The 27,114-nt window shown below is 36.5% G+C and overlaps 1 protein-coding gene across 5 annotated transcripts in view; it reads left to right on the plus strand.

The window, feature by feature from the left end:
- CNOT2 (CCR4-NOT transcription complex subunit 2) overlaps positions 1-27,114 on the plus strand; it is a 133,510-nt gene that overhangs the window by 47,369 nt on the left and 59,027 nt on the right. For 2 of the 5 annotated variants that reach the window (XM_045465394.1, XM_045465398.1), the window contains exon 2: positions 6,731-6,873. The exons of 1 other annotated variant lie outside the window; for it this stretch is intronic. In XM_045465394.1, the coding sequence (XP_045321350.1) occupies positions 6,826-6,873 (48 nt within the window). In that variant the 5' untranslated portion in view covers positions 6,731-6,825. The remainder of the gene's footprint in view (positions 1-6,730; positions 6,874-27,114) is intronic. 2 more of the 5 variants (XM_045465392.1, XM_045465397.1) reach the window with 1 other exon arrangement.

The raw sequence follows: 27,114 nt of genomic DNA on the forward strand, positions 1-27,114 counted from the left end.
ATTTTTACATACCTGTTAATCACTTGACATTTTATCAACTTTTAATTTATTTTCAGTTGACATATACCAGTGAAATGATCTGTTCTGTAAAAATCTGAATGATTAATATTTAAAGTGTTTTATAATAAAGAACAAATTGATATCAATAGAAGATGGCTCTGACTCTAATCCAGTACTACATAGTTTCTCATAGGGAGAAACCTGGCTCCTGCCAACCATCATCTGTTTTACTTATTGTTTATCTCCACTATACATACATAGCAGTTTCAGAATTATTAACCCATAGCTCTGTGATGAATCATTTTGCCAACTAGAATACATCATTCATGTAGAGTTTTTCTCCCTTCTTACAGTTAGCAGTTAAAACATCATTTTCCAAAGTTACTTAGGTCAGCACATTTCCCATACTCCTTTCAGCGTGGCTGGATCATACATTTAAAATACTATTAGTCTTTTTCCAGGTCTATATTTCTAACCGCTTGGTTGATTTTTAAAATTTGCATACATTACTGTTCACTCTCTATGTTGTGAAGTTCTGTGGATTTTAACACATGCATAATAGCATCATGTATCCACCACTCCAGTGCTATATGGAATAGTTCCATCTCTCTAAAAGTTTCCATGTGTCCCCCTTTGTAGTCAGTCACTTATTCCACCCCTTTCCAGGCCCCTGGAAACCACTCATTTATTTTCTTTCCCTGTAGTTTTGTCTTTCTAGAATGTCATATGACTAGAAACATGTAATATATAGCCTTTTTGATCTATATTCTTTTCTTTGTGTTGCATGGAATAATAGCTTGATCTTTTTTTATTGTTGAGTGGAATCCTACTATATAGATGTACCATTTTGTTCATCCCTTCATCTATCTGAAAGGTCATCTTCATTGGTATAAGCATTCGTGAACAGGTTTTCAAATGAACATGTTTTTAGTTTGCTTTGGTAAATACCCAGGGGCACAGTTGCTGGGTTGTATGGTTAAGTGTATGTTTAACTTTATGAGAAACTGAACTCTTCCAAAGTGGCTGTATTTATCTTCATTTTTGAAAGGTATTTTTGCTGGATTTGGAACTCTCAATTGATGGGTTTTTTTCCTTCTGTAGTTTAAAAATGTTGAACCTGCTTTGCACTGTTTCTCAATGAGAAGTCGACTGTCATTCCTGGTTTTTTTCCCCCTCTGTTTCAATTTATATATACTTTCCCTCTTCCATCTCCTTTAAGATTCTGTTTTGCTGTTTTTCATCAACTTGATTTTATTTTATTTTATTTTATTATTATTATTTTTTTCTCAACGCATCAACTTGATTTTAAAATCATCATGAGGTTTTTGTTGTTATTGGTGGTTGAGTTATTGACTCTGTGAGTATAGTTTTCATAAAATTTAGGAAAAATTTGACCATTTTCTTTCCTTCTCACTCTTTTACTCTTTCTGGGACACTAACTACATTAAAGTTAGCTGTTTGATATTGCCCAGTAGTTCACTGTCTCACTTGGTACGGTCTCACAGTTCTTTTTTTTCTCATCTGTTTTCTCACTGTTTAATTTTTTATTTTTTTAATTGCCAGCTGTGTCTTCAATTCACTAAACTTTTCTTTGAAGTTTAGAAAAGACTGCTGTTAATCTTATCCAATGCATGTTTAATTACAGATGTTGAATTTTTATTTCTGGAAGATCAGTTTGAGTCTTTTGTTTTATTTTGAGAGAGTACATGTGTGCATGAGCCTGGGGGGGGGGGGGCGGTGGAGGGAGAGAAAGGAAAGGAAAGGAAAGGAAAGGAAAGGAAAGGAAAGGAAAGGAAAGGAAAGGAAAGGAAAGGAAAGGAAAGGAAAGGAAAGGAAAGGAAAGGAAAGGAAAGGAAAGGAAAGGAAAGGAAAGGAAAGGAAAGGAAAGGAAAGGAAAGGAAAGGAAAGGAAAGGAAAGGAAAGGAAAGGAAAGGAAAGGAAAGGAAAGGAAAGGAAAGGAAAGGAAAGGAAAGGAAAGGAAAGGAAAGGAAAGGAAAGGAAAGGAAAGGAAAGGAAAGGAAAGGAAAGGAAAGGAAAGGAAAAGGAAAGGAAAGGAAAGGAAAGGAAAGGAAAGGAAAGGAAAGGAAAGGAAAGGAAAGGAAAGGAAAGGAAAGGAAAGGAAAGGAAAGGAAAGGAAAGGAAAGGAAAGGAAAGGAAAGGAAAGGAAAGGAAAGGAAAGGAAAGGAAAGGAAAGGAAAGGAAAGGAAAGGAAAGGAAAGGAAAGGAAAAGGAAAGGAAAGGAAAGGAAAGGAAAGGAAAGGAAAGGAAAGGAAAGGAAAGGAAAGGAAAGGAAAGGAAAGGAAAGGAAAAAGAAAGAAAGAAAGAAAGAAAGAAAGAAAGAAAGAAAGAGGGAGGGAGGGAGGGAGGGAGGGGGGAGGGGGGAGGGAGGGAGGGAAGGAAGGAAGGAAGGAAGGAAGGAAGGAAGGAAGGAAGGAAGGAAATGAATGAATCTCCTGTATGCTCCATGCCCAGCATGGAGCCCAGTGAGTGGATGGATCCCACATGAGCTTAACGGACTGGGCCACCCAGGTGCCCCCAGTTTGAGCCTTTTAAAAAAGCTTTTTAACTTTCAACTAATTATAAACTTGTAGGAAGATGCAAAAATAGTACAGAGAATTCCCATATACACATCACCTATCTTCCTCCAATAACGTCATCTTAACATAACTACAGCACATTATCGAAACCAGAAATTGGCACAAGCTCTCACTTTTTTTTGGTATGTCTTTATCATTCTGTGATGTTTTATCAAACATGTAGAATCATATAACCACCACCACAAGCAAGATACAGAACTTTTCTGTCACCATAAATTCCTCTGTGTCGCCAACTTACGTCTTTTCCATGCCCTTGCATTTCTGTTACCATATTCATAGTTTTCTTTATCTTCTTGAATTTGGGGGATATGTTTACAATACCTGTTTTAACCTCCTTGTCTAATGATTGTATCACCTGGATCATTGCTGGATCCTTCTATGTTATATTTTACTTTGCTTGGGGTGTATTTCCTGCATCTTTGCATGGCTGGTAATTTTCTATTGGATGCCAGATATTTAATTTTATATTATTTAATACTGGAGTGTGTTGTATTATTTTAAATATTGTTGGGTTTTGTTTTGGGTTTCAGTTATGGCAGAAATAGCTTCATCCTTTTGAGGCTTGGTTTTAACTTTGTTAGTGCTGGTCCATAACATCCTTAGTCTTAAGGCTTCTTTGGTTTCATTGTTTAGGCATTCATTACCTTCTGAATTCTATTCAATACCGCGCTGTGTTAAAGCCATCCTACTGTAGTTGATGGGAACATAAGTTCTGGGGATTGGTTTGATTACTTTTCAGAGGCTTTTTCTCTAGAATAAGTAGTTTTTCACATGTGTGCACAGATAATTACTCAGCTAAACCTTGAGGGTGATCTGTCTTCAGATCTTTGAAGCTCTTTTTCTTTGCAGCTTCCTTCTTTTCATTTGCCCTACAAATTGTAGCTGGCTTGGTGTCTCCCCTAACTTTGGATTCTTTTCGTTTCCCTTAGCTCACTGAGACCATTAGGTTTTTTTGATTGGGTTCCGCCTCCCCCTCCCATGTTTTAGCCTCATACCTCTACAGGCTGCAGTGGGGCTTACTTCATTTGTTCTTTTTTCTTGATGATCTCTGTCCTGAGATGAAAATCATTGTTTTATATATTTTATCTAACTTTCTAGTTATTTAAGGTAGGAGAGTAAGTATAGTCTCCGTGTTCCCATCTTGGAAGGCATTCTGCCTTATAGAAAATTTCATGGTAGTTTTATAAATATTTGTCTTTTCTGACTTTTTGAATGTTTAGGACTTTGTAGGAAAACCAGTGTATAAACTTTTTATATATATAGGCAGCTAGAGTGCATGTTTTCTCATACTTTCTCCTTTTCACACACTCTGTCTTACATATATACTTACATCCTTTTTCATCTATTATGCATCTTTTCATTCCCAGTGAGTATCAACACAATCTATTAGTGAACATTTTTGCTTAATATAAGATAATGGTGACAAATGTTTGCTTTTTCGTGGTTACCCAGAAGAAAATAGAGTGCCTTCGTTCCTTTTTCCCTTTGTTTGTCAAAAGGAGATGATGATTCTTAGTTATTGATCAATATAGAATATTGATTCATACATTGCTTAGAGCAGATAGTGGCTGTTGACTGAAACCCTAAGACATGAAATATTTGAAGTTATCCCAAGAGGGAGAAACAAAAGAAATGAACAGAAACAAGTTTTCCCTTTGTGCTAAAATCCATAGTATTCCAAAGTTAATATTTGTCTTTAAACTGGTAAGTTTACAGATTAAATAATAATTTTTATCTTTAATTAAGGTTTATTTATTTAGCATATAAAGTTCTCATCATAGTTTTTTACATAGTTAGGTTATGTTAACGTACATTACAGTACTTTGAAAATTGCCTTGCCTGATTTTAGATTGCTAACATCTTTTGATGAAACTAGTATAATGTGATGGTAATGTATGGGCTTTAATGTAAACATAGCTAATTTAATAAGGAAAAATAAAATTTGCCCTGTAAGAAAAAGCTGAAATTTTACATTATTATCCATTGAATTCAGAGTTGCCATGAGTAGATTAATAGTTTTGGCAAGTGCTGTTTTAAATTATTATTTTTATAAAACACTAACATTAGGTGCTCCTGGGTGGCTCAGTTGGTTGAGCATTCAGCTTCGTCTCAGGTCATGATCTCACAGTTAGTGGGTTTGAGCCCTGCAGCTGGCTCTCTGCTGTCAGCACAGAGCCCGCTTCAGATCCTCTGTCTCCCCCTCTCTCTGCCCCTCCCTCACTCATGCCTGCTCTCCCTCTCTCAAAAATAAATAAATATTGGGGCGCCTGGGTGGCTCAGTTGGTTAAGCCTCTGACTTTGGCTCAGGTCATGATCTCACGGTTTGTGAGTTCGAGCCCCGCGTCGGGCTCTGTGCTGACAGCTCAGAGCCTGGAGCCTGCTTCGGATTCTGTGTCTCGCTCTCTCTCTGCCCCTCCCCTGCTCACTCTCTGTCTCTCTCTGTCTCAAAAATAAACAAAACACTAAAAAAAATTTAAAAAAAAAAATAAATAAATATTAAAGAACACATTAAAACAGGATTAGGTTTTTTTTTGGTGGGGGGTAAAAATACATAATAAATAGTTTTGCTCCCATTTTGTAACAATCATGAACATTTAAATTGGAGCTGAATGTGTGTCACTTAACTATTCTTGAACATCAGTTCACTTGATAATTTTATTTTATGATTAACCTAATTCCTTGCTAGATGATAAAGATTACATTTATGGCAGTAAATATACCTACAGTTTAAAAAATCTTTCTCATTTGTTATGTTTGAGAGACATACTTAATATCACTGGTACATATAAGTTGGTAATGAGCAATTAACATTTTTGGCCTAGAGTCAGGCGTCTTAAAGTATTTCAGCCAAACATACAATGTAAGGTGGTCCACATTAAGTAAAAGTATAGCACCCACTAGCTTTGTATTTGTGATTAGACATAAAACCAAAGATGGAATGTAGGTTTTCATTATGTGAATTCTTTTATGTAATAATACTAATTTTTAGTGATTTATTTTCCTTGAAAATGTTTTCTGTCCTTATTAGATTGCTTTTTGGAGGTAATCCATAGGGGTGTGTTTGTGTGTGTTGATTGGTTTTAATAAAATTGATTCATGCTTACTATGAATTTAAATTAAAGGTTTTTAATAGCCTCTCCCAAAGCAAATTTCATGTGATGTTAAATAATTGTTCTAAATTTGAACTTTTAGTGGTTAGCAACTATTATATATTAATTCAGTAGGATATGTACCATTTCCCTAGGGTAAATATTTTACTGAAACAGGTGAGAGACATTTGTCTTGAAAAGATAATGTTTAAAACTTCTTTGTAGATACCACTTTTGAGTTTTTGATCTTTCAATTTTCAGTTTACAGTTTACATTTTTGAGTTTACATCTCTAGGGACTCTCACCTCTGCTTCAGTGACTTTTTTTTTTTTTTTTTTTTTTTGTACCTGAGGTGCATAGTGCCTCATCATTTTGGATTTATTTATCTCTGTCCAAGTTAAGAAATAAGCTCTATTATTTCTCTGCTTTAATGTAAAAAATAAATAAATAGAGCATTATGAAATTAGAGTATTGAAGGACAAAGGCATCCAGAAAGTTGGCATATGTTGCTACTCTTCCTTGGAGTAAATTTTAAATAGAATATTGAGTTAAGTTTGCATCTATTAATCATCCTGAGAATATATGATATATTCCAGTCTTACAGCATAGAAATAAACCTCATAAACTGAATGAATAACAGTTCTGATAAACAAGCCTTAGGAGGAGAATGATTTGAAATTACACAACTGAATCTGAATTAATTAGGTATTTCTGAGACTAATAGAGTATTTAAAAGAAAAAATATATCAGTTGAGGGCTGAACTTTTTTTGTGCACTGTTTTATTGACCATAAGTGTCCTCTTTGTGTGTGAGGTCTGGTGTACAGTTTTAATTGGAGAGAGTATAAGAGTTTTTTTATATTTAATAATTTTTTAAAGTATCTACCAGTCTAACCCTCCCTAGATGGTTAAGAGAAAGATGCATTATGATATTAAAATAGTACTTTTTGTTTCTGTTTTATATGTATCATATTGGATATTTTTGCTGCTGTTCATATGTTTACATGTTAGTAATTTTGACGGCTTTTGGATAATTCCACTCTAGAGGGAGAACTGGTGGGCGGTCCTTCCTGTGACACGACCCTTGAGTGACAGTTCTATTTGATTGCCTCCAGTACTGTGAGGAAAGGACACGACTCTATGGTGAGGACTGATGGACATACATTATCTGAGAAAAGAAACTACCAGGTAAGATCAGTTTTTTTCCCCCCTTTTTGTCTTTTGATCATATTGCTACATTGAACTGTTTAATATGTTATATTTAATTGAAACCAGCAAATTGGATATACTCCAATATGAAAACTTTGGCTTATAATTTAAAATGCATGTGTTGGCTTTGACAGCTGAAATAGTTGGGAACATTTAAATCATGCTTATGATAAATGTATATTTTGTTAGTGTCAACGTAATTCTTTATGTATATGTCAAATCTTAGATTATCTGGTACACAATTTATGACTCCATGGCTGGGTTCAGAGCTAGTATTCCTTAAAACAAAGTGCTGAGTGTGTGTGTGTGTGTGTGTGTGTGTGTGTGTACACACACACACACATATGTACATATTATTATTTCTGGAGGAATAAACCTGAATTCTTAGGCTATATTCAGGGTTAATAGAGCATCACAGATGTGTAGACAAAATTGGTTAGAATATAAAAGAAATAGAAATGCAACATCCCAGGGTGCTCAGAGACCCAAATTCTATTGAATTTCTCATTAGCTTGCTATCCTTATAATGCTAGATTCTTGTTTTGTCATTTATTTTTTTTAAATTTTTTTTAACGTTTATTTATTATTGAGATACAGAGAGACACAGAGCGTGAGCAGGGGAGGGAGACTTAGAATCCGAAGCTTGAGGGAGCAGGAGAGGGGTTGGGGAGACATAGAATCCGAAGCAGGCTCCAGGGTCTGAGCTGTCAGCACAGAGCCCGATGCGGGGCTCGAACTCACAAACCGCGAGATCATGATCTGAGCCCAAGTCGGTCGCTTAACCAACTGAGCCACTCAGGTGCCCCTTGTTTTGTCATTTATTAAGCTGGTTAATAGTATCCATTCCCTACATGTAGCATGTAAAGATGCTAAAAGGTGGTTGAAGTGTAATATTCCTCTTTCTGAGGTTTTAAAGGAAGGTGAATTTTAAAGATAGTGGTATGAAATAGTGATTAAAAATTTTTTTTTGAATTTCATTTTTCAAAGAAACTCTCCTTTTTTAATAATAACATTACCAAATTATGCAGTAATTCAGAGTACAGAATAGTTCAAAGCTCAGGTAAGGATAAGCTGTAGGCTTTCTGCATGGGTACATACATGTTCAGCTTCCCTCACACCCTGCCACCTACCAGTTTTGTTCCCTCTAGGCTGTTGAAGGCAACTTAGTGTTATAGCAGCAGCTTTGATTCACTAACCATTTCTCTGCTAATCATTTATTTTAGCTCAGTTAATCTTTTCTTCCCTCAAATTGGAAAGGTAAATAGTGGAAAAAATTGTGAATGGGTCTTCATGGTGTTTATAGCAAAGATCCTTTGATTACAAGATTTAGATTTACTTGTTTTAGGTTCTCATTTGGGCACTGTGCCTAATAAAAATAGTGTCCAGTTGTTCTTCCTTTCACTTGCTGTCTGAAGTTTCTTGCCGGATCTTTATGATTTTAATAAGCCGTAGTTGTAGCTCTGCAGACACAGTTCTCCTTGTAACCTTTTCTATCTATTCAGGGTTCTTACAGACTTGACCAACATGGCCTTTGCTCATTTTCCTACTTGCTCTAGCTCCTCCGGCCTCACAACCACTTCCAAGTACCTTGACTCATAAGAATTTAAGTGGTCTCACTGCTTGGGCTGTTGCATCTTTTGATAGGTTCTGCTAAATTATTTTAAGAGTATTGTGATTCTAGGCTATGTGGCTTTTTGGTGCTCATAATCAGGTTGGTAAAGTGTAAGTATAGAACTTTTGTATGGTTATACAGTATGGTAATTTACTTCATGGAATCATTTTAATATAGAATTCCAAAATGTTCATTAAGAAAGGAACAAAATGACATTGTATTGAAGAGATTTTCTAATTCCTGCTCACTCTACTCTAAAAATACTATATTGTTCCAGTTAACATTATTTACCAATAATCCAGGTTCTTTAGCTTCTTTGAAAAAATTCTTGGGGGGCGCCTGGGTGGCTCAGTCGGTTAAGCGTCCGACTTCAGCTCAGGTCACGATCTCACAGTCCGTAAGTTTGAGCCCCGCGTCAGGCTCTGGGCTGATGGCTCAGAGCCTGGAGCCTGCTTCCAGTTCTGTGTCTCCCTCTCTCTCTGCCCCTCCCCCGTTCATGCTCTGTCTCTCTCTGTCTCAAAAATAAATAAACAAAAAAAAAAAAAAAAATTAAAAAAAAAAAAAGAAAAAATTCTTGGTTAGAGTTTTTCTGTCTGAAAATATTTCTCCTTTTTTATTGTTACTTAGTAACACTTAATACATGTTGAAATATTATTGGAAACAATTGTTTAAATCTCCATTGCATAATTATTTTATTTTTGAAGCCTCTCTTGGAAAGGACATATACAGAAATATAATTTCCCTTTCTGATATGATGATGAATATATTAAAAGCACATGGGAAATTCAAAATAATATCAAATAAATCACTTGTATTTGTATGGGTAGCACTAAAAGTTTATATATGCTGACATGAAATGATTTGGATTTTTTTAAAAATTCCATTTTGAGGAATTTTGTTTTTTTCATGGATAAAATAGGATTTCTTTGTACCAGTGTTTGCACTCAGTTCATCTTTCATGGGGTTTTGTTTTTGAAGGGCACTTGATGATTTATAGTGATATTTAGGCATCCTGATAATAGTAGGCTAATATTCCAGAGTTTAATAAGAAAGATCTCTAATTCTCATTTCCTTGTAGACCTGATAAAAAGTCTTGGGAATTTAGCTTAAGAAAATGTATTCCTTCACCTTTGTGCTAAAAACTAATGACTTTCAAATGGGTGTTGGTTGAAGTACTGATTTTTATACTGGTATTTACTTTGTTTCATTTCTTTCTATAAATTTAAACCCAGTTAAGTTTTTGGAGTTTGAATCAAGTAGTTGAATTTTATTTGCTTAGACTGCTATATTATTAGTTCATGTGAGAATTTAATTATTTAAATGGTTCATCGTTCATTCAGTTTTGAAAGGATTGCCAAGCTTTTTTCAGGAAAATATAATCCCCCAGTTTTGCCAGTATTTACTTATCTTCCTTTAATTTCTACTAATTTATTTCAATGATAAGTATGTACAAATCCAACCATGCTAATTACTAATTTAACTCATCACTGGCTTTCCATCTCGTATGTAATAAAACCAAACTCTTAAACTTTATACAGTATTTCCATATTCTGACCCCAATCTGCATTTATTTACCCTCCCAGTGTCTCTCCTCTGACTTCCTAGTATGCATTTTTTTCAGTTAGGAATACAAAACTGATTTTAATCTCCCTACCATACGCTTTTACACTTAAGCCTTTACTTGTTTTAGTTCCTCTTCATGTAGTGCCTCACCTTTGTTTCACACGGTTCAAGAATTAGGTATTATTAGTACTTCCAGAAGTACACTTATATGAGCTCAGTGTTCCTTTTCTTTGCTCTCATAACCTTTGTAGATACTTATAGTTTAGTGTTGACCAAATACATTGTAAGCTATCTGTTTGTCCTTGTCTTCCTGTAGACCTGTGCTAATACTGTAGGCACTAACCACAAGTGGCTATTTAGATTTAAATGTATTTGAATTAAAATTTAAAAATTTTAGTTTTCCAGTTGTATTAGCCACATTTCAAATGCCTAACAGCTACTTTCCTTTAATGGCTACCATATCAGATGGTGCAGATGTAGAAATTTTAGGTCATTTCAGAATATTGTCTTGGACAGTACTACTGTATGAGCTAGAGCTATATTTGTTCATCTTGGAACTGCCAGTACCTACCATGGTTTTGGGTAAATAATAGTTGTTTAATGAATGTTTCAGTAACATTAAATAAAACAAATTAAGTGAAAGAAAGAAATTGTAGAGTGTGCTGGGTAACATAACTACTGATATTTGCAAGATTTTTAGATGTTACTCTGAATAGAACTTTTTATAATATGAGGTCATTGATCATGTCATGTTGGTTAGTTCATTGTTACCTATAAACTGAATCTAATGCATCCTAATCCGTTATGTTCCTGAAGAATACCTCACAGTTGAAACTGCTGCATTAACTTTGTGGGATATAACATGCCACAGAATTATGGCAGTGATTGTATTGTCATTTCCTTCTCCCTCCCCCATCATTAAATATTTTATTTCCTTTTTATATTTTAAATCACAGAAGTTACAGGAATGCATTGCAAAAACTTTGAAGAATAATGGAAATATAAAATAGACTGAAAGTTTACTTTAACTGTTTAGTGTATATCTTTTCAGATCTTTTCAAATAACGATGTAAGTGCAAATGTAATTTGTTGTCTTTGTTTCTAACAAATTAGCATTTTTCTGCAGCTTGCATATTACACTTAATGGAGAAGTTTCCATGTGCCACCCTTCCCTTGCCTCCTTCTCAGAAGTAATCATTAGTTTGAATTTTCTGTTTCATTCTTTTTATTTTTACAGTTTTGTAACATGTGTGTTTCGGTGTATACAGGTGCATATTTATGTATCGTGAGGTGACTTTGCCCATATATTTCATTACTTCAAATAGGAAAAAAGAACGTATTTCTAGCCCACCCAGAACAATTTCCCAGATATGGCCGAAACACTAAATACTTATCTGACTATTCACTCAAGTATTTCTGCATAATAGAAAGCATTTAAAATACAAGTTGCTTAATTATTTTAACACAAATACATCAGTAGATATGTTTCCTTTTGGTGTGCAAGACAGTTATACAGCACGATATACAAATTACATTTTTATTTTTTATACTGCAGTAAAAATGTAATGTAAATAAGGAATGATGTACCCTATTTCTTTTATTCTGAGTTACATTTTATTGAAAATTTATATTTTTCTGCTGTCAGGATACATCTTACAACATGGTATCTTAAAGTCATAGTTGTAACATAGTAGCTTGTAACCATTCATTGATACCTTCTAGTATGATTGAAAACAGCACCAACATCAAAGCATCTTAGAATCTGTAATATGTTAAAGTATGTTAAAAATGCATAATGAATATAAAGAACACTTAATGAAGTGAACAAGAATTTTCTTTCAAATGGGTATGTAGCAATTCAAGAGTCGTCAGAGTAGATCTGGTACCTAGAGCAGAAAGATGGAGGCTTTCATCATTGTTGCTGTTTGGCACTGCATTAAGGTAAACAGGAGTTAGCTGAGGAAGGAATTGGTTCAGAAATCAATGTCTGAAACCAATGAGCTGGTTCACAGTTTATTCTTCCTTTCTTTTGAAACTCTTGTAAACAAATGGCTGTACCCTATTGTTTGTGGCCAGAGATGAAGCAAGGGTATAGAAGACATTCAAAATGGATGACTATTAAATTCACTTGTAGTTACACAATGAGGTTAGTGCCTGTAATTACACTTTTGAATGTGATGCTTCTGCTTATGTCATGATCACGTTATCAACAACAGAAATTCTGTTGACTCCATGACTTGAATATTTTTTTAATAAATTTTGACATTTATTTTTTATTTTTGTTTCCTCCTTATTTTTCTTCCCCTGGCCAAGAACATAAAGTTAAATGAATTCCCAAGGCACTCATCGTTGGCTCATAATTACAGGACGCTAACAATGTTAGCCTACTTTCATTGCATTATATCTTCTGATACTTCTTTTCCATCTTCTGAAATCATCAAATGAGGTGATTTTTTCCAGAAAGCAAGTTTCATCGAGATACATGCTATATGGTACCCTTAGTGTCTTGATAATGTTTTCACAGTGCCCCTAGGCCAAAAGAAGTAACTGAACAGTTCTGTTGAGTAATTAGGTCTAAGCCACTTAACAGTAGTTAGCATAGTATCTTGACAGATAACTGCTGTGTTTCCCCAACATTTAAAATATCTGGCAGTATCGGTATTCACTGTAGTGCTCCTGTTGGGAAATATATTCTCTTTCGGAAAAAAAAAAAATCTTCATTCAAGTAATTTGCTTCATTCATAAATATTAGTATGTGTTCATCATTAAGTCATTCATCGTTAGGAAAATTAAAACATGAGTGCAGATAATTCTGTGAATCAGAAAAAATACAGAAGTAAGCAAAATTAATTTTCAAAATATACTCTAAGGCCTTGCTTAGATTCTGGGATGAGGGCAGCTTAGTTTTTAAAATCTTTCTGAATTCCTACATAAAAATAGATCAACTGGGTAGCAAAACCCAAACCATGAAAACATTTATAACAAAACTTGGTGATGAGGTATCCCCATGAACCCTCCTAAATGTAAGCAGATGAGAAATAACCAAAAAACCTACATGTATCTGTTTCAGTACATAAGAAGGTAGAGAAAAGCATTGGGGTATCTTGCCTGAGAATGGAAGCACCTCGGAGTGGTGAACAACCAATTTGAAAGTGATTATCCAGTTTGAAACTGGGAGAGATGTTGCCCACCTGTATATTGGATCTGCGTAAAGGACCTGTAGTGAGGCCTAACGTGAGCAGCCTTGCTCTGTCATCTCTCAAGATTGGCCTACCAGTGCTCCCTTCCAGGATTCTGCTGAGAAGTTTCTGGGAATAGAATCATGATTGAGCAGGATAGAGACAACAGAGACAGAAGAAAGAGAACCTCTAGATAAAAATGAGAGAGGAGGACAGAGCCAGAAAATCTCAGGAAACAGCCAGATACACACACACACACACACACACACACACACACACACACACACACACATATACACACACACATATACACACATATACACATATATGTGTGTGTATATGTATATATATGTATATACGTGTATATATATGTATATATTTAAGAGAGCTTGAACAGGGGAGAGGGGCAGTGGGGGAAGGGAGAGAGAGACAGAGAGAGAGCATCCCAAGCAGGCTCCATGCTGAGCACGGACCCCAGCGTGGGGCTCCATCCCGTGACCCTGAGATCATGACCTGAGTCAAAATCAGGAGTCTGATGCTCAACCCAGATTTTTAAACGTTACATGAAAACAACCGAAGAGGGAGCTTGATGAAGTTAGAAGAGTATTTTGAACCAAGCCATGTTCTCAAAATTCAGGAAACTTAAATTCACAAAAGCCCTTTCAAGAATATTTTTAGGAGTGTTTTTAATAATTTTGAGTACCTCGACAGTGTTCATACTGATACGACATTTAACGTCAAAGTTTTTTTAAAGAATTTAATGGAGGCTGTGTAAGACATTTCCATATTGAAATCAAGTAAGTGAAGATATTTTCCCATATCTTTAAAAAATTTTGTAATGTTTTTTTTTTTTAATTTTTGAGAGACAGAGAGAGAGAGAGAGACCCTGAGCAGGGGAGGGACAGAGAGAGAGGGAGACACATAATCTGAAGCAGGCTCCAGACTCTAGGCTCTGAACTGTCAGCAGGGCCCGAACTCACTAATGGTGAGATCATAACCTGAGCCGAAGTTGACACTCACCAGACGGGCTGAGCGACCCTGGTGCCCCTACACTCAATTTTTTTTAGATTGATTATTGTATCCATTAATGTTGCTGAACTTTTTATTCTTATAATTTATCTGCAGATTCCTAAGGAGTTTTCATGTGGATAAGCATATCATCTGGAAATTGCAGTTTTGATACTTTTTATTATTTATAACTTGATTTCTGAACTCACTTATATTTCTGATACATTGTTGAAGTGTTAATAGAAATCTTTTGTCTTATTTCTTGTCTTAAAAGCTTTAAGTTGTCACCAGTATGATATTTTCTGCAGTATTTTTTTGTGCGTGGATATACTCTATCAGGATAAAGAGATTTTTTTCTGTAGCCCCTTTTTCATATTTAAGATTGTTGACTATGTCCCTTTTCTCTTTGTCAGCCTTGCTACAGATTTGTCATTTTAAAATTTTCAAACCTATGAGATTTTTCTAGTTTTCTAGCTGTTGCTGATTTCTCACGCAGTTTCACTGTAGCTAGAGAGTGTAGTTAGTATGATACCACTTACCTGTTTATGAACTTGGAACAAAATGTGTATTGATCGATTGGTGGGTGTATTGCTGTTTTTCCCATTAGATCATATCTGTTAATCTTGGTGTCTGTGTCTTCTTTACCCACATATTTGCCCATTATTATTCACATATTATCATTATTCATTCCTTTGTTTAGATCTGGATTCTATCATATTTTTTCTTTAATTATTGTATACATTCTTGTGTTTAATGTATGATAAATCCAGCAATTGGAAATTGCTACAGATCATTCTTTTTTTTTTAATTTATTTTTAATGTTTATTTCTGAGAGAAAAAGAGTGTGCGCGCATGAGTGGGGGAGGGGCAGAGAGCAAGCAGGAGACACAGAATCTGAAGCAGGCTCCAGGCTCTAGGCTCTGAATTGTCAACACAGAGCCTGATGTGGGGCCTGAACTCATGAATTCATGAACTTGTGAGGTCATGACCTGAGCCGAAGTCGGTCGCCCAACCAGTTGAACCACCCAGGCGCCCATCTGGCAGATCATTCTTAATGTCTTTTGTTTCTGCTGGTTTTCACTTGTGGTACCTTGTTTCCTTGTGTGTGTGTTGTCACCATTTCATGTTTCTTAGCTGTGGGAATTTGTTGAGGACTAGGTGGAAGGACATCCCCCAAGGGGATTTGATTCGCATTTGCTTTTGCCAGTGCCTAAGAGTCTACCAGTCCAGGACCAGTTAAAAATAAAATGTTTTAGGTTGCAGTCCATATAGGTAGTGTGAATTCAGGCTGGTTTATGGCTGTTGATTCTCAGAAGAGCTTTCCTTTACCTCTTTCTGCCTAGCATCAAAATCATGACATTCAAGTGCTTTCTTCACTAAGAGGTTATTACAATTATGGTATACCCTTTTAAGGTACTTGCTTTTTGAGAAGGTCTTTTAACAGCTTTTCTACCTTGGGCAAATTCTCCTTTGGGGGTATAAGCTTATGTCTTCTCTGAACTCTAGCTTTTACTTTGTTTTGAGGTGCTGAATTTCCCTTTCTCCCTTAACAATTCATTTAAAAATAAAGATGTAATCTCTGTGTTAGTTTTCACTGATATTTTGTTCACACTGTATCTGCATTTGTGAATAAGGTCTGGCATATGCTTAGTGAATATTTGTTGATTGGCTGAACCAATACTTCATGGGACATTTTTAAGTTGGTTTTGAATGGAGCATTTTGGTTTTTGTGTATAGTATATCCTAGTACCAGAAACATGATCTTAATCATTTTCTAGGTCTCAAGTGAAATTTCACTTCTTACGGGAAGCATTTCTTGCTTCTTTTATATATTCTCATTGTTCATTGTAATTTGAGGGGGCTTATTATTTCTGCTTTTTATCATCATCCATAATTGAAAACATCCCTTCCCATTCTTTCTTTTCTCTTTCCATCCTATCTTTTCCCTTTTTTCTCTTCTTACAACTCTTTTTTTTCTTCCCTTTCTTGCCTGCCTCCTTCAGTTCCCTTTCCTTTTCCCTCCTTACCTTTCTTTATGTTGTCATTTTCCTTTTACTTGGAGAACTTTTAAAGTTTTTTTTTTTTTTTATTATGTGTAGCCTAGGCAAAATTACTTAAAGTAATTAAATTTTTATTTAAGGAATGACACATGTTGTGGTTCCCTCCACAGCCTATCATCTTGATTCTTACAAAGTTTATAATATTCAAGATAGCTCTTTTAAAAAGAACTTTTGCTTAACCCACAATTGTCATGTCCGTTAGTCCACAGTTCTTTTAGTTGGGCTTCTTTGATCGCTACTTGAATATGAATATCCTTATGACATACTACAAAAACTTCCAACCTATAATCTTTGGGACCCAATTTCATCAAGCAGTTTATTTTAGGGCCACATTTAGAGTCAGAGTAAATGGATATTTCTGGTTCTCAATTTCAGACATCCTGTACACATGCATAAGCTCAAATTGTATTTACTCCTAAACTATCACACCCTAGAATAGTACAGATCTTTATATCCTTCTAGATAAACCAATTACTAAGATTAAAAAAAAAATTGGGGGACCTGGGTGGCTAAGTTGGTTAAGCGTACGACTTTGGCTTAGGTCCTGATTTCACAGTTTGTGGGTTCAAGCCCTGCCTCGGGGTCTGTGCTTACAGCTCAGAGCCTGGAGCCTGCTTCGGATTCTGTGTCTGTCTGTCTGTCTGTCTCTCTCTCTCTCTCTGCCCCTTTCCCTCTCATGTTTTGTCTCTGTCTCTCAAAAATGAATAAACATTAAAGAAAACACTTTTTTAAAATTGACTGTTAGGTCTTTTATAGTATCTCTGTCAAGTACCTCTTTCCTACATATCTAACAAGTAGTTAGTTCTGTGCTTATAGCAAACCACATTTTTACTCTTTGAATTGTTTCTGACAATGTGAGTCTACAGGATAAAGAGCTATCAGGAAAGACCTTAACTAAAAAACATTTTTGTGGGGCGCCAGGGTGGCTTAGTCGATTAAGCGTCCGACTTCGGCTCAGGTCATGATCTCACGGTCCGTGAGTTCGAGCCCCCCGTTGGGCTCTGTGCTGACCGCTCAGAGCCTGGAGCCTGTTTCAGATTCTGTGTCTCCCTCTCTCTCTCACCCTCCCCCGTTCATGCTCTGTCTCTCTCTGCCTCAAAAATAAATAAACGTTAAAAAAAAATTTTTTTTTTAACATTTTTGTGATGCCTTTCTGATAGTGATGGATTCTTTCACATTTTTTATGTCTGTAATAGTCTTTATTTGATCTTCATTTTTGAAGGATTTTTTGCTGGGTATGGAATTAAAGATTGACAGGTTTTTTGTTATGTTTTTAGTATTTTAAAGATTTTGCTCTAATGTCTCCTGGCTTAGATAATTTCTGACAAAAAAAAATCTGTCATTTTGTTTTAAGTTTATTTATTTATTTTCAGAGAGAGAGTGCATGTGCAGGTAGCAGAAGGGCAGAGAGGAGGGAGAGAGAGAATCCCAAGCAGGCTCCACACTGTCAGCACAGAGCCCAATGCAGGGCTTGAACTCATGAACTGTGAGATCAGGACCTGCACCAAAATCAAGAGTCCGATGCTTTTAACCAGCTGAGCCACTCACCCCCTTGTGGGGGGGCCTTTACATAATCCTCTTTACATAACATAACTTTTTCTTTCTGGTTAGTATTAAGTTGTTTTTTTTTTAATGTTTATTTATTTAGAGACAGAGAGAGAGAGAGGGAGAGAGAGAGAGGGCGGTTGCTGGGGAGGGCAGCAAGAGAGGGAGAGAGAAAATCCCAAGCAGGCTCAATGCTGTCAGCCATCAAGAGTTGGATGCTTAACTGACTGAGCCACCCAGGTGCCCCAGTATTAAATTTTTTTTTTAATCACAGGTTTTACAGATTTTGATTATGCTGTGTCTTGGTATAATTTTCTTCATGACTCATGTGTTTGAAATTTATTGAGCCCCTTGAATTTGTGTTTAGAGATTTTATCAAATTTGGGAATTTTTTATCCATCATTTCTTTAAATGTTCTCTCCCTGTTTTACTTTGGCGACTCCGATTATACGTATAGTAGACCACTTGAAGTTGTCCCACAGCTTACTGATGTTTTAAATTTTTTTCTTTCCTCTGTGTGTTTTTTTTTTTAGTGTTTTATCTAATTTTGAGAGAGCACAAGTGGGGGAGGGGCAGAGAGAGGTGGACAGAGATCCGAAGCAGGCTTCACTCTGACAGCAGAGGACCTGATGAGGGGCTTGAATTCGTGAACCGCGAGATCATGACCTGAGCTGAAGTTGGACATTCAACTGACTGAGCTACCCAGGTGCCCTGTTGCCTGGTAGTTTTTGTTTGGATGCCAGCCCTTGGAAATTTTACCTTTTTGGTGCTATATATTTGTATTTTTGCTAATATTCTTGAGCTTTCTTGATGACAGAATGTAGTTACTTAGAAGCTGTTTGGGCTCTTTGATACTTCCTTTTTTTTGTCTTTTAATTTTAAGGTGTTTTACACAGAAACCCAGTAGCCTTTGGTCTAGGTTTAATTTTTCCCAACTGTACTCTTCTGAGTATACTATACAATGCCTTGTGAATTATAGTTTAATACTCTGCCTTGTGGGAACAGCCCTGTGTGAGCCCTGGAGGTTGTTACCACTCTTTTTCTAGCCTCTGGTACTTTGCTCCATGGATGTGTTGATCAGTGCTTAGCTAAAGCTTCCAGAGACACCTTGTTTGGGTCTTTAGAACTCATTTTCTTTGCAGCTCTCTTCTGTCTGGTACTCTCTAGCCTTTTCACACCATCTGCCTTGGCCCACCTAGACTCAGCTACACTTACTCAATTCGTGGTGGACATTTCTGAGTTCCACCAGGGCTCCCTCTTACTGCACTGCAGCCCAGAAACTCCTCCAGTCTATAAGCAAGGCTGTTTGTAAGCCTCACATGTACTCTTTTCTCTTCTCTCAGGGGTTGTCTTGAGCTGCCTTATGTTCTGTGTCTAAAAACCATTGGTTAATATATTTTATCCTTTTTTAAAATTTGTTTCAGGTGAGGCAGGAGAAGACCATGTTCCTACTACTACATTTTGGTTAGAAGTACAGATTACAAGATTTCATTTTTTTTTTATTTAAAAAAAATTTTTTTTTCAATATATGAAATTTATTGTCAAATTGGTTTCCATACAACACCCAGTGCTCATCCCAAAAGGTGCCCTCCTCAATACCCATCACCCACCCTCCCCTCCCTCCCAACCCCCATCCACCCTCAGTTTGTTCTCAGTTTTTAAGAGTCTCTTATGCTTGGGCTCTCTCCCACTCTAACCTCTTTTTTTTTTTTCTTCCCCTCCCCCATGGGTTTCTGTTAAGTTTCTCAGGATCCACATAAGAGTGAAAGCATATGGTATCTGTCTTTCTCTGTATGGCTTATTTCACTTAGCATCACACTCTCCAGTTCCATCCATGTTGCTACAAAGGGCCATATTTCATTCTTTCTCATTGCCATGTAGTACTCCATTATGTATATAAACCACAATTTCTTTATCCATTCATCAGTTGATGGACATTTAGGCTCTTTCCATAATTTGGCTAGTGTTGAGAGTGCTACTATAAACATTGGGGTACAAGTGCCCCTATGCATCAGTACTCTTGTATCCCTAGGGTAAATTCCTAGCAATGCTATTGCTGGGTCTTGGGTAGGTCTGTTTTTAATTTTTTGAGGAACCTCCACACTGTTTTCCAGAGTGGCTGCACCAATTTGCATTCCCATCAGCAGTGCAAGAGGGTTCCCGTTTCTCCACATCCTCTCCAGCATCTATAGTCTTCTGATTTGTTCATTTTGGCCACTCTGACTGGCGTGAGGTGATATCTGAGTGTGGTTTTGATTTGTATTTCCCTGATGAGGAGCGACGTTGAGCATCTTTTCATGTGCCTGTTGGCCATCCGGATGTCTTCTTTAGAGAAGTGTCTATTCATGTTTTCTGCCCATTTCTTCACTGGGTTATTTGTTTTTCTGGTGTGGAGTTTGGTGAGCTCTTTATAGATTTTGGATACTAGCCCTTTGATATGTCATTTGCAAATATCTTTTCCCATTCCATTGGTTGCCTTTTAGTTTTGTTGGTTGTTTCCTTTGCTGTGCAGAAGCTTTTTATCTTCATAAGGTCCCAGTAGTTCATTTTTGCTTTTAATTCCCTCGCCTTTGGGGATGTGTCGAGTAAGAGATTGCTACGGCTGAGGTCAGAGAGATCTTTTCCTGCTTTCTCCTCTAGGGTTTTGATGGTTTCCTGTCTTACATTCAGGTCCTTTATCCATTTTGAGTTTATTTTTGTGAATGGTGTGAGAAAGTGGTCTAGTTTCAACCTTCTGCATGCTGCTGTCCAGTTCTCCCAGCACCATTTGTTAAAGAGGCTGTCTTTTTTCCATTGGATGTTCTTTCCTGCTTTGTCAAAGATGAGTTGGCCATACGTTTGTGGGTCTAGTTCTGGGGTTTCTATTCTATTGCATTGGTCTATGTGTCTGTTTTTGTGCCAATACCATGCTGTCTTGATGATGACAGCTTTGTAGTAGAGGCTAAAGTCTGGGATTGTGATGCCTCCTGCTTTGGTCTTCTTCAAAATCCCTTTGGCTATTCGGGGCCTTTTGTGGTTCCATATGAATTTTAGAATTGCTTGTTCTAGTTTCGAGAAGAATGCTGGTGCAATTTTGATTGGGATTGCATTGAATGTGTAGATAGCTTTGGGTAGTATTGACATTTTGACAATATTTATTCTTCCAATCCATGAGCAGGGAATGTCTTTCCATTTCTTTATATCTTCTTCAATTACCTTCATAAGCTTTCTATAGTTTTCAGCATACAGATCTTTTACATCTTTGGTTAGATTTATTCCTAGGTATTTTATGCTTCTTGGTGCAATTGTGAATGGGATCAGTTTCTTTATTTGTCTTTCTGTTGCTTCATTGTTAGTGTATAAGAATGCAACTGATTTCTGTACATTGATTTTGTATCCTGCAACTTTGCTGAATTCATGTATCAGTTCTAGCAGACTTTTGGTGGAGTCTATCAGATTTTCCATGTATAATATCATGTCATCTGCAAAAAGCGAAAGCTTGACTTCATCTTTGCCAATTTTGATGCCTTTGATTTCCTTTTGTTGTCTGATGGCTGATGCTAGAACTTCCAGCACTATGTTAAACAACAGCAGTGAGAGTGGGCATCCCTGTCGTGTTCCTGATCTCAGGGAAAAAGCTGTCAGTTTTTCCCCATTGAGGATGATGTTAGCTGTGGGCTTTTCATAAATGGCTTTTATGATGTTTAAGTATGTTCCTTCTATCCCGACTTTCTCAAGGGTTTTTATTAAGAGAGGGTGCTGGATTTTGTCAAAGGCCTTTTCTGCATCGATTGACAGGATCATATGGTTCTTATCTTTTCTTTTATTAATGTGATGTATCACGTTGATTGATTTGCAAATGTTGAACCAGCCCTGCATCCCAGGAATGAATCCCACTTGATCATGGTGAATAATTCTTTTTGTATGCTGTTGAATTCGATTTGCTAGTATCTTACTGAGAATTTTTGCATCCTTATTCATCAGGGATATTGGCCTGTAGTTCTCTTTTTTTACTGGGTCTCTGTCTGGTTTAGGAATCAAAGTAATCCTGGCTTCATAGAATGAGTCTGGAAGTTTTCCTTCCCTTTCTATTTCTTGGAATAGCTTGAGAAGGATAGGTATTATCTCTGCTTTAAACGTCTGGTAGAACTCCCCTGGGAAGCCATCTGGTCCTGGACTCTTATTTGTTGGGAGATTATTGATAACCGATTCAATTTCTTCGCTGGTTATGGGTCTGTTCAAGCTTTCTATTTCCTCCTGATTGAGTTTTGGAAGAGTGTGGGTGTTTAGGAATTTGTCCATTTCTTCCAGGTTGTCCAATTTGTTGGCATATAATTTTTCATAGTATTCCCTGATAATTGTTTGTATCTCTGAGGGATTGGTTGTAATAATTCCATTTTCATTCATGATTTTACCTATTTGGGTCATCTCCCTTTTCTTTTTGAGAAGCCTGGCTAGAGGTTTGTCAATTTTGTTTATTTTTTCAAAAAACCAACTCTTAGTTTCGTTGATCTGCTCTACAGTTTTTTTAGATTCTATATTGTTTATTTCTGCTCTGATCTTTATTATTTCTCTTCTTCTGCTGGGTTTAAGCTGCCTTTGCTGTTCTGCTTCTATTTCCTTTAGGTGTGCTGTTAGATTTTGTATTTGGGATTTTTCTTGTTTCTTGAGATAGGCCTGGATTGCAATGTATTTTCCGCTCAGGACTGCCTTCGCTGCGTCCCAAAGCATTTGGATTGTTGTATTTTCATTTTCGTTTGTTTCCATATATTTTTTAATTTCTTCTCTAATTGCCTGGTTGACCCACTCATTCGTTAGTAGGGTGTTCTTTAACCTCCACGCTTTTGGAGGTTTTCCAGACTTTTTCCTGTGGTTGATTTCAAGCTTCATAGCATTGTGGTCTGAAAGTATGCATGGTATAATTTCAATTCTTGTATACTTATGAAGGGCTGTTTTGTGACCCGGTATATCATCTATCTTGGAGAATGTTTCATGTGCACTCGAGAAGAAAGTATATTCTGTTGCTTTGGGATGCAGAGTTCTAAATATATCCGCCAAGTCCATCTAATCCAATGTCTCATTCAGGGCCCTTGTTTCTTTATTGACTGTGTGTCTAGATCTATCCATTTCTGTAAGTGGAGTGTTAAAGTCCCCTGCAATTACCACATTCTTATCAATTAGGTTGCTTATGTTTGTGAGTAATTGTTTTATATATTTGGGGGCTCCGGTATTCGGCACATAGACATTTATAATTGTTAGCTCTTCCTGATGGATAGACCCTGTAACTATTATATAATGTCCTTCTTCATCTCTTGTTACAGCCTTTAATTTAAAGTCTAGTTTGTCTGATATAAGTATGGCTACTCCAGCTTTCTTTTGGCTTCCAGTAGCATGATAAATAGTTCTCCATCCCCTCACTCTCAATCTAAAGGTGTCCTCAGATCTAAAATGAGTCTCTTGTAGACAGCAAATAGATGGGTCTTATTTTTTTATCCATTCTGATACCCTATGTCTTTTGGTTGGCGCATTTAATCCATTTACATTCAGTGTTATTATAGAAAGATACCGGTTTAGAGTCATTGTGATGTCTGTGTGTTTTATGCTTGTAGCGATGTCTCTGGTACTTTGTCTCACAGGATCCCCCTTAGGATCTCTTGTAGGGCTAGTTTAGTGGTGACACATTCCTTCAGTTTTTGTTTGGGAAGACCTTTATCTCTCCTTCTATTCTAAATGACAGACTTGCTGGATAAAGGATTCTCGGCTGCATATCTTTCCTGTTCAACACATTGAAGATCTCATGCCAATCCTTTCTGGCCTGCCAAGTTTCAAAAGAGAGATCAGTCACGAGTCTTATAGGTCTCCCTTTATATGTTAGGGCACGTTTATCCCTTGCTGCTTTCAGAATTTTCTATTTATCCTTGTATTTTTTTAACATTTATTTATTTTTGAGACAGAGAGAGACAGAGCATGAACGGGGGAGGGTGAGAGAGAGGGGGAGACACAGAATCTGAAACAGGCTCCAGGCTCTGAGCTGTCAGCACAGAGCCGGATTCGAGGCTCAAAGTCACGGAGCGCGAAATGATGACCTCAGCTGAAGTCAGCTGCTTAACTGGCTGAGCCACCCAGGCGCCCCCAAGATTTCATTTTTAAAAATTATATTTTAGATGAGAAGTCTTTTCTGACAAAGAGAACAAGCTTCTGTGTCAGTATTTAGTTAAGGATTGAATACTTACTTTCTGTTGTGTAAGTACTGTGTAGTATATACACAGAAATACTAGACCTTTTCTCAGCACTTAAGGCCACTTGGAAAGACACATAAAACATGACATGTCAGTAAATATATTACAGCTCACATATGGAGTCATCATAGCTGTGATTCTCTTTAACCTAAAGCAAACAATTGCATGATTTCTCTTGAATTCCCTTGCTGAAGATTTCCTAGAATCTGATAGACCCGTAAATGCAGCAGCCATTTCTCTTCTCAGGTGAGGTAATAATTTCACTGGTATTTCTAGTAAAATATGTGTTCTGTAGTATTATCTCTTTATTGTTTAACCTGGCTCAGTAAATTAAAGACAAAATAATACCTACATATGCTAGTGAAAACTAGGAAGATATTTTTTCAAAGATAAAAGAAAAAAAAGATCTTTCTCATTTAGGGCCAGGGATGCCAAGAGACACTGGGACATATGAAATTTTAAACCTTTTCTAGTGGGATAAAGGCAATGTAGTAAAGCTGAAAGAATGTGATTGTTAGAGTAACAATTTTGAGACATTGTTCTTCACTTTTTACCTGTATTACTTTCAACCAGTTAGGTAAAGTCTCTGACACTCTTGATATTTAAGAGTGAAATCTTTAAAAGTTGAATGGTTTCCTTATAGAAACATTTCAGTTAACAAACAGTATAGAAGAATGAAAATAACAAATCACCATTAGAGCATCACAATAATAGATGCGAGCAATATCCATGGATGAATGGTATAATTAGTAGGCAGAAATTTAAGGATGAACAGATACTTGCATGCTCTCAAAGAATTTCTTTCAAAACATTCATTGTTTAAAATGGGAAAATAGTAATTTACAGATGAGAAGACTGGTGGATGCACCAGCTTAATCAAGATCAGGGTTAATCACCTATAATAAAACGTATTACCATCATATGCACTCATGTATATATCCATCATATAGGATGCACTTGAGAAGGACACATTATCTCTGCAGTGAGGTGGCTTTAAATATGTATAACCTCTATCTAGTCATGAGAAAACAAGACATACCCACAATGCAGAACACTCTATGATGTACTTAATTAACATTAATGTAACTAATGACATCAGTGTAGTGAAAGGCAAGGAAAAACTGAGGTAAAGTCCAGGGTTGAAGACTGAGGAAACCTAAATGTAATGTGGATCCTGGGATAGAAGAAAAGACATCAGTGGAAAAACTGGTGAAATCTGTATAAAGTTGTTTAGTTAATAGTTAATTTCTTAGTTTTGATACTGTGGTCAAATAAGATGTTGCCACTGGGGAGAGTGGGGCATATGGGAACTTGGTACTATTTTTGCAACTGATGTGTAAGTCTAAAATTATTTCCAAATAACAGGTTTTTAAAAAATGGTGACAGTGTTTGTGAACAGAGCTTGTTAACATGTAGTTGTTAGTCTTTTTGTTGATAGATGGGGACCTCATTTTGATAGTGTGTGACATTCTTTTCTGTTGAGCAGTTTCATTTTTCCACAGAAAATACAAGTTTGAAGGTGGGGTAGAGGGCTGTTCTTACATTTGATTGGTAGTGTTCTGTAAACAGGTTAAGGAAAGAAAGCTGAGGATTAAACTTAGAGTTACAAAACGTAAGTCTTTACTTCATCCTTCAATTTTCAGGTCCATGTCTCACCTTTTACCTGCACTTTGGCTAAGTATCAAAATTTAGAGCCTATCCACTTGGGTTTTTTCGGGAGAACAAACCTTTGGTAGCTTATTGGAGTTGCAAGGCCTGGGTATTCTTCATGATAACTGCAATACGGAAATATCTTTGACCTATCTAGATTCTATAGACTCCACCCTCCGTGCATCAATTTGAGGTAAAAGTAATCATCTTATGGAGGTATTATTCTGATTAAGTGAGGAGGGAGACACACACACACACACACACACACACACACAGTGCTTTGAACAGTATTTATCATTCGGTAAGCATTCAGTACTTATTAGTGCTTACTTTGTAACACGCCCACTGTAGTAGACTGTTCAGGCAATGCACTGTTTGGCTGACTCCAAGGAGTTATATTCCCACGGACTATAGTGCAACCCAGTGGCTCTAAGTAGTATAATTCTTCCAGTGCGATTTTGTGATACAAAAGAGACATGCCTTATCTCTTGATATTAAACTGTAAGTCTCAGATACTCTCAAAACAGCTTTTAAAAAAAGGTAATCTAACTTGAGAAAAAAAATGAGGAAATGGAAAAAAAGTGTTTTTAATCTCCCAGTCTTTATCTAGTACTTCTCATTGTATGTCACTCTAACCACTGAAGGTTTCTTCTGGTAGTCTGTTAGATATTTTGGAGGTAGTTGTCAATTTCATTGTGAAAAGGCATAAAAACAATTTCATTCATGTTTCTTAAATGTAAGTTTTAACAGTTTTTCAACATAATCCTGTTACTTTTAAAAGTAATTGTTGTGTTCATAAAATTTTTGCCCTGTGCTGTAAGCACTGCATTGGTCTGTTAGTATCAAATAACACTCAGGTAATGGCATGCATGGAATAAGATGAGGACATCTTCATGTTCTTTGTATTCATGTGTAAGGCACAATTCCAGATCTTGAGACAAATGAACAGACAAAAATTTCTGTTCTGATGGAGCTGACATTTTAGAACATAGGAAGACATTAAACAAAATAAATAAAATATGTTATATATTATTTGTTGATAATGTTATGGAGAAAGAATAAGAAGGGAGATAGAGAATGCTTAAGTTGGGGAAAAGGGTAGTGCAATTTTTTTTTTTTTTTTTTTTTACTTAGAGGTTTTTTTTTTTCTTTTTTCAAAATTTTTTTTAACGTTTATTTATTTTTGAGACTGAGAGAGATCGAGCATGAACGGGGGAGGGGTGGAGAGAGAGGGAGATACAGAATCGGAAGCAGGCTCCAGGCTCCGAGCCATCAGCCCAGAGCCCGACGCGGGGCTCGAACTCACGGACCGTGAGATTGTGACCTGAGTCGAAGTCGGACGCCCAACCGACTGAGCCACCCAGGCACCCAGGAGGTTTTGTTTT

Source organism: Leopardus geoffroyi, chromosome B4 (genome assembly GCF_018350155.1).
Source record: "Leopardus geoffroyi isolate Oge1 chromosome B4, O.geoffroyi_Oge1_pat1.0, whole genome shotgun sequence".
Lineage (NCBI taxonomy): Eukaryota > Metazoa > Chordata > Mammalia > Carnivora > Felidae > Leopardus > Leopardus geoffroyi.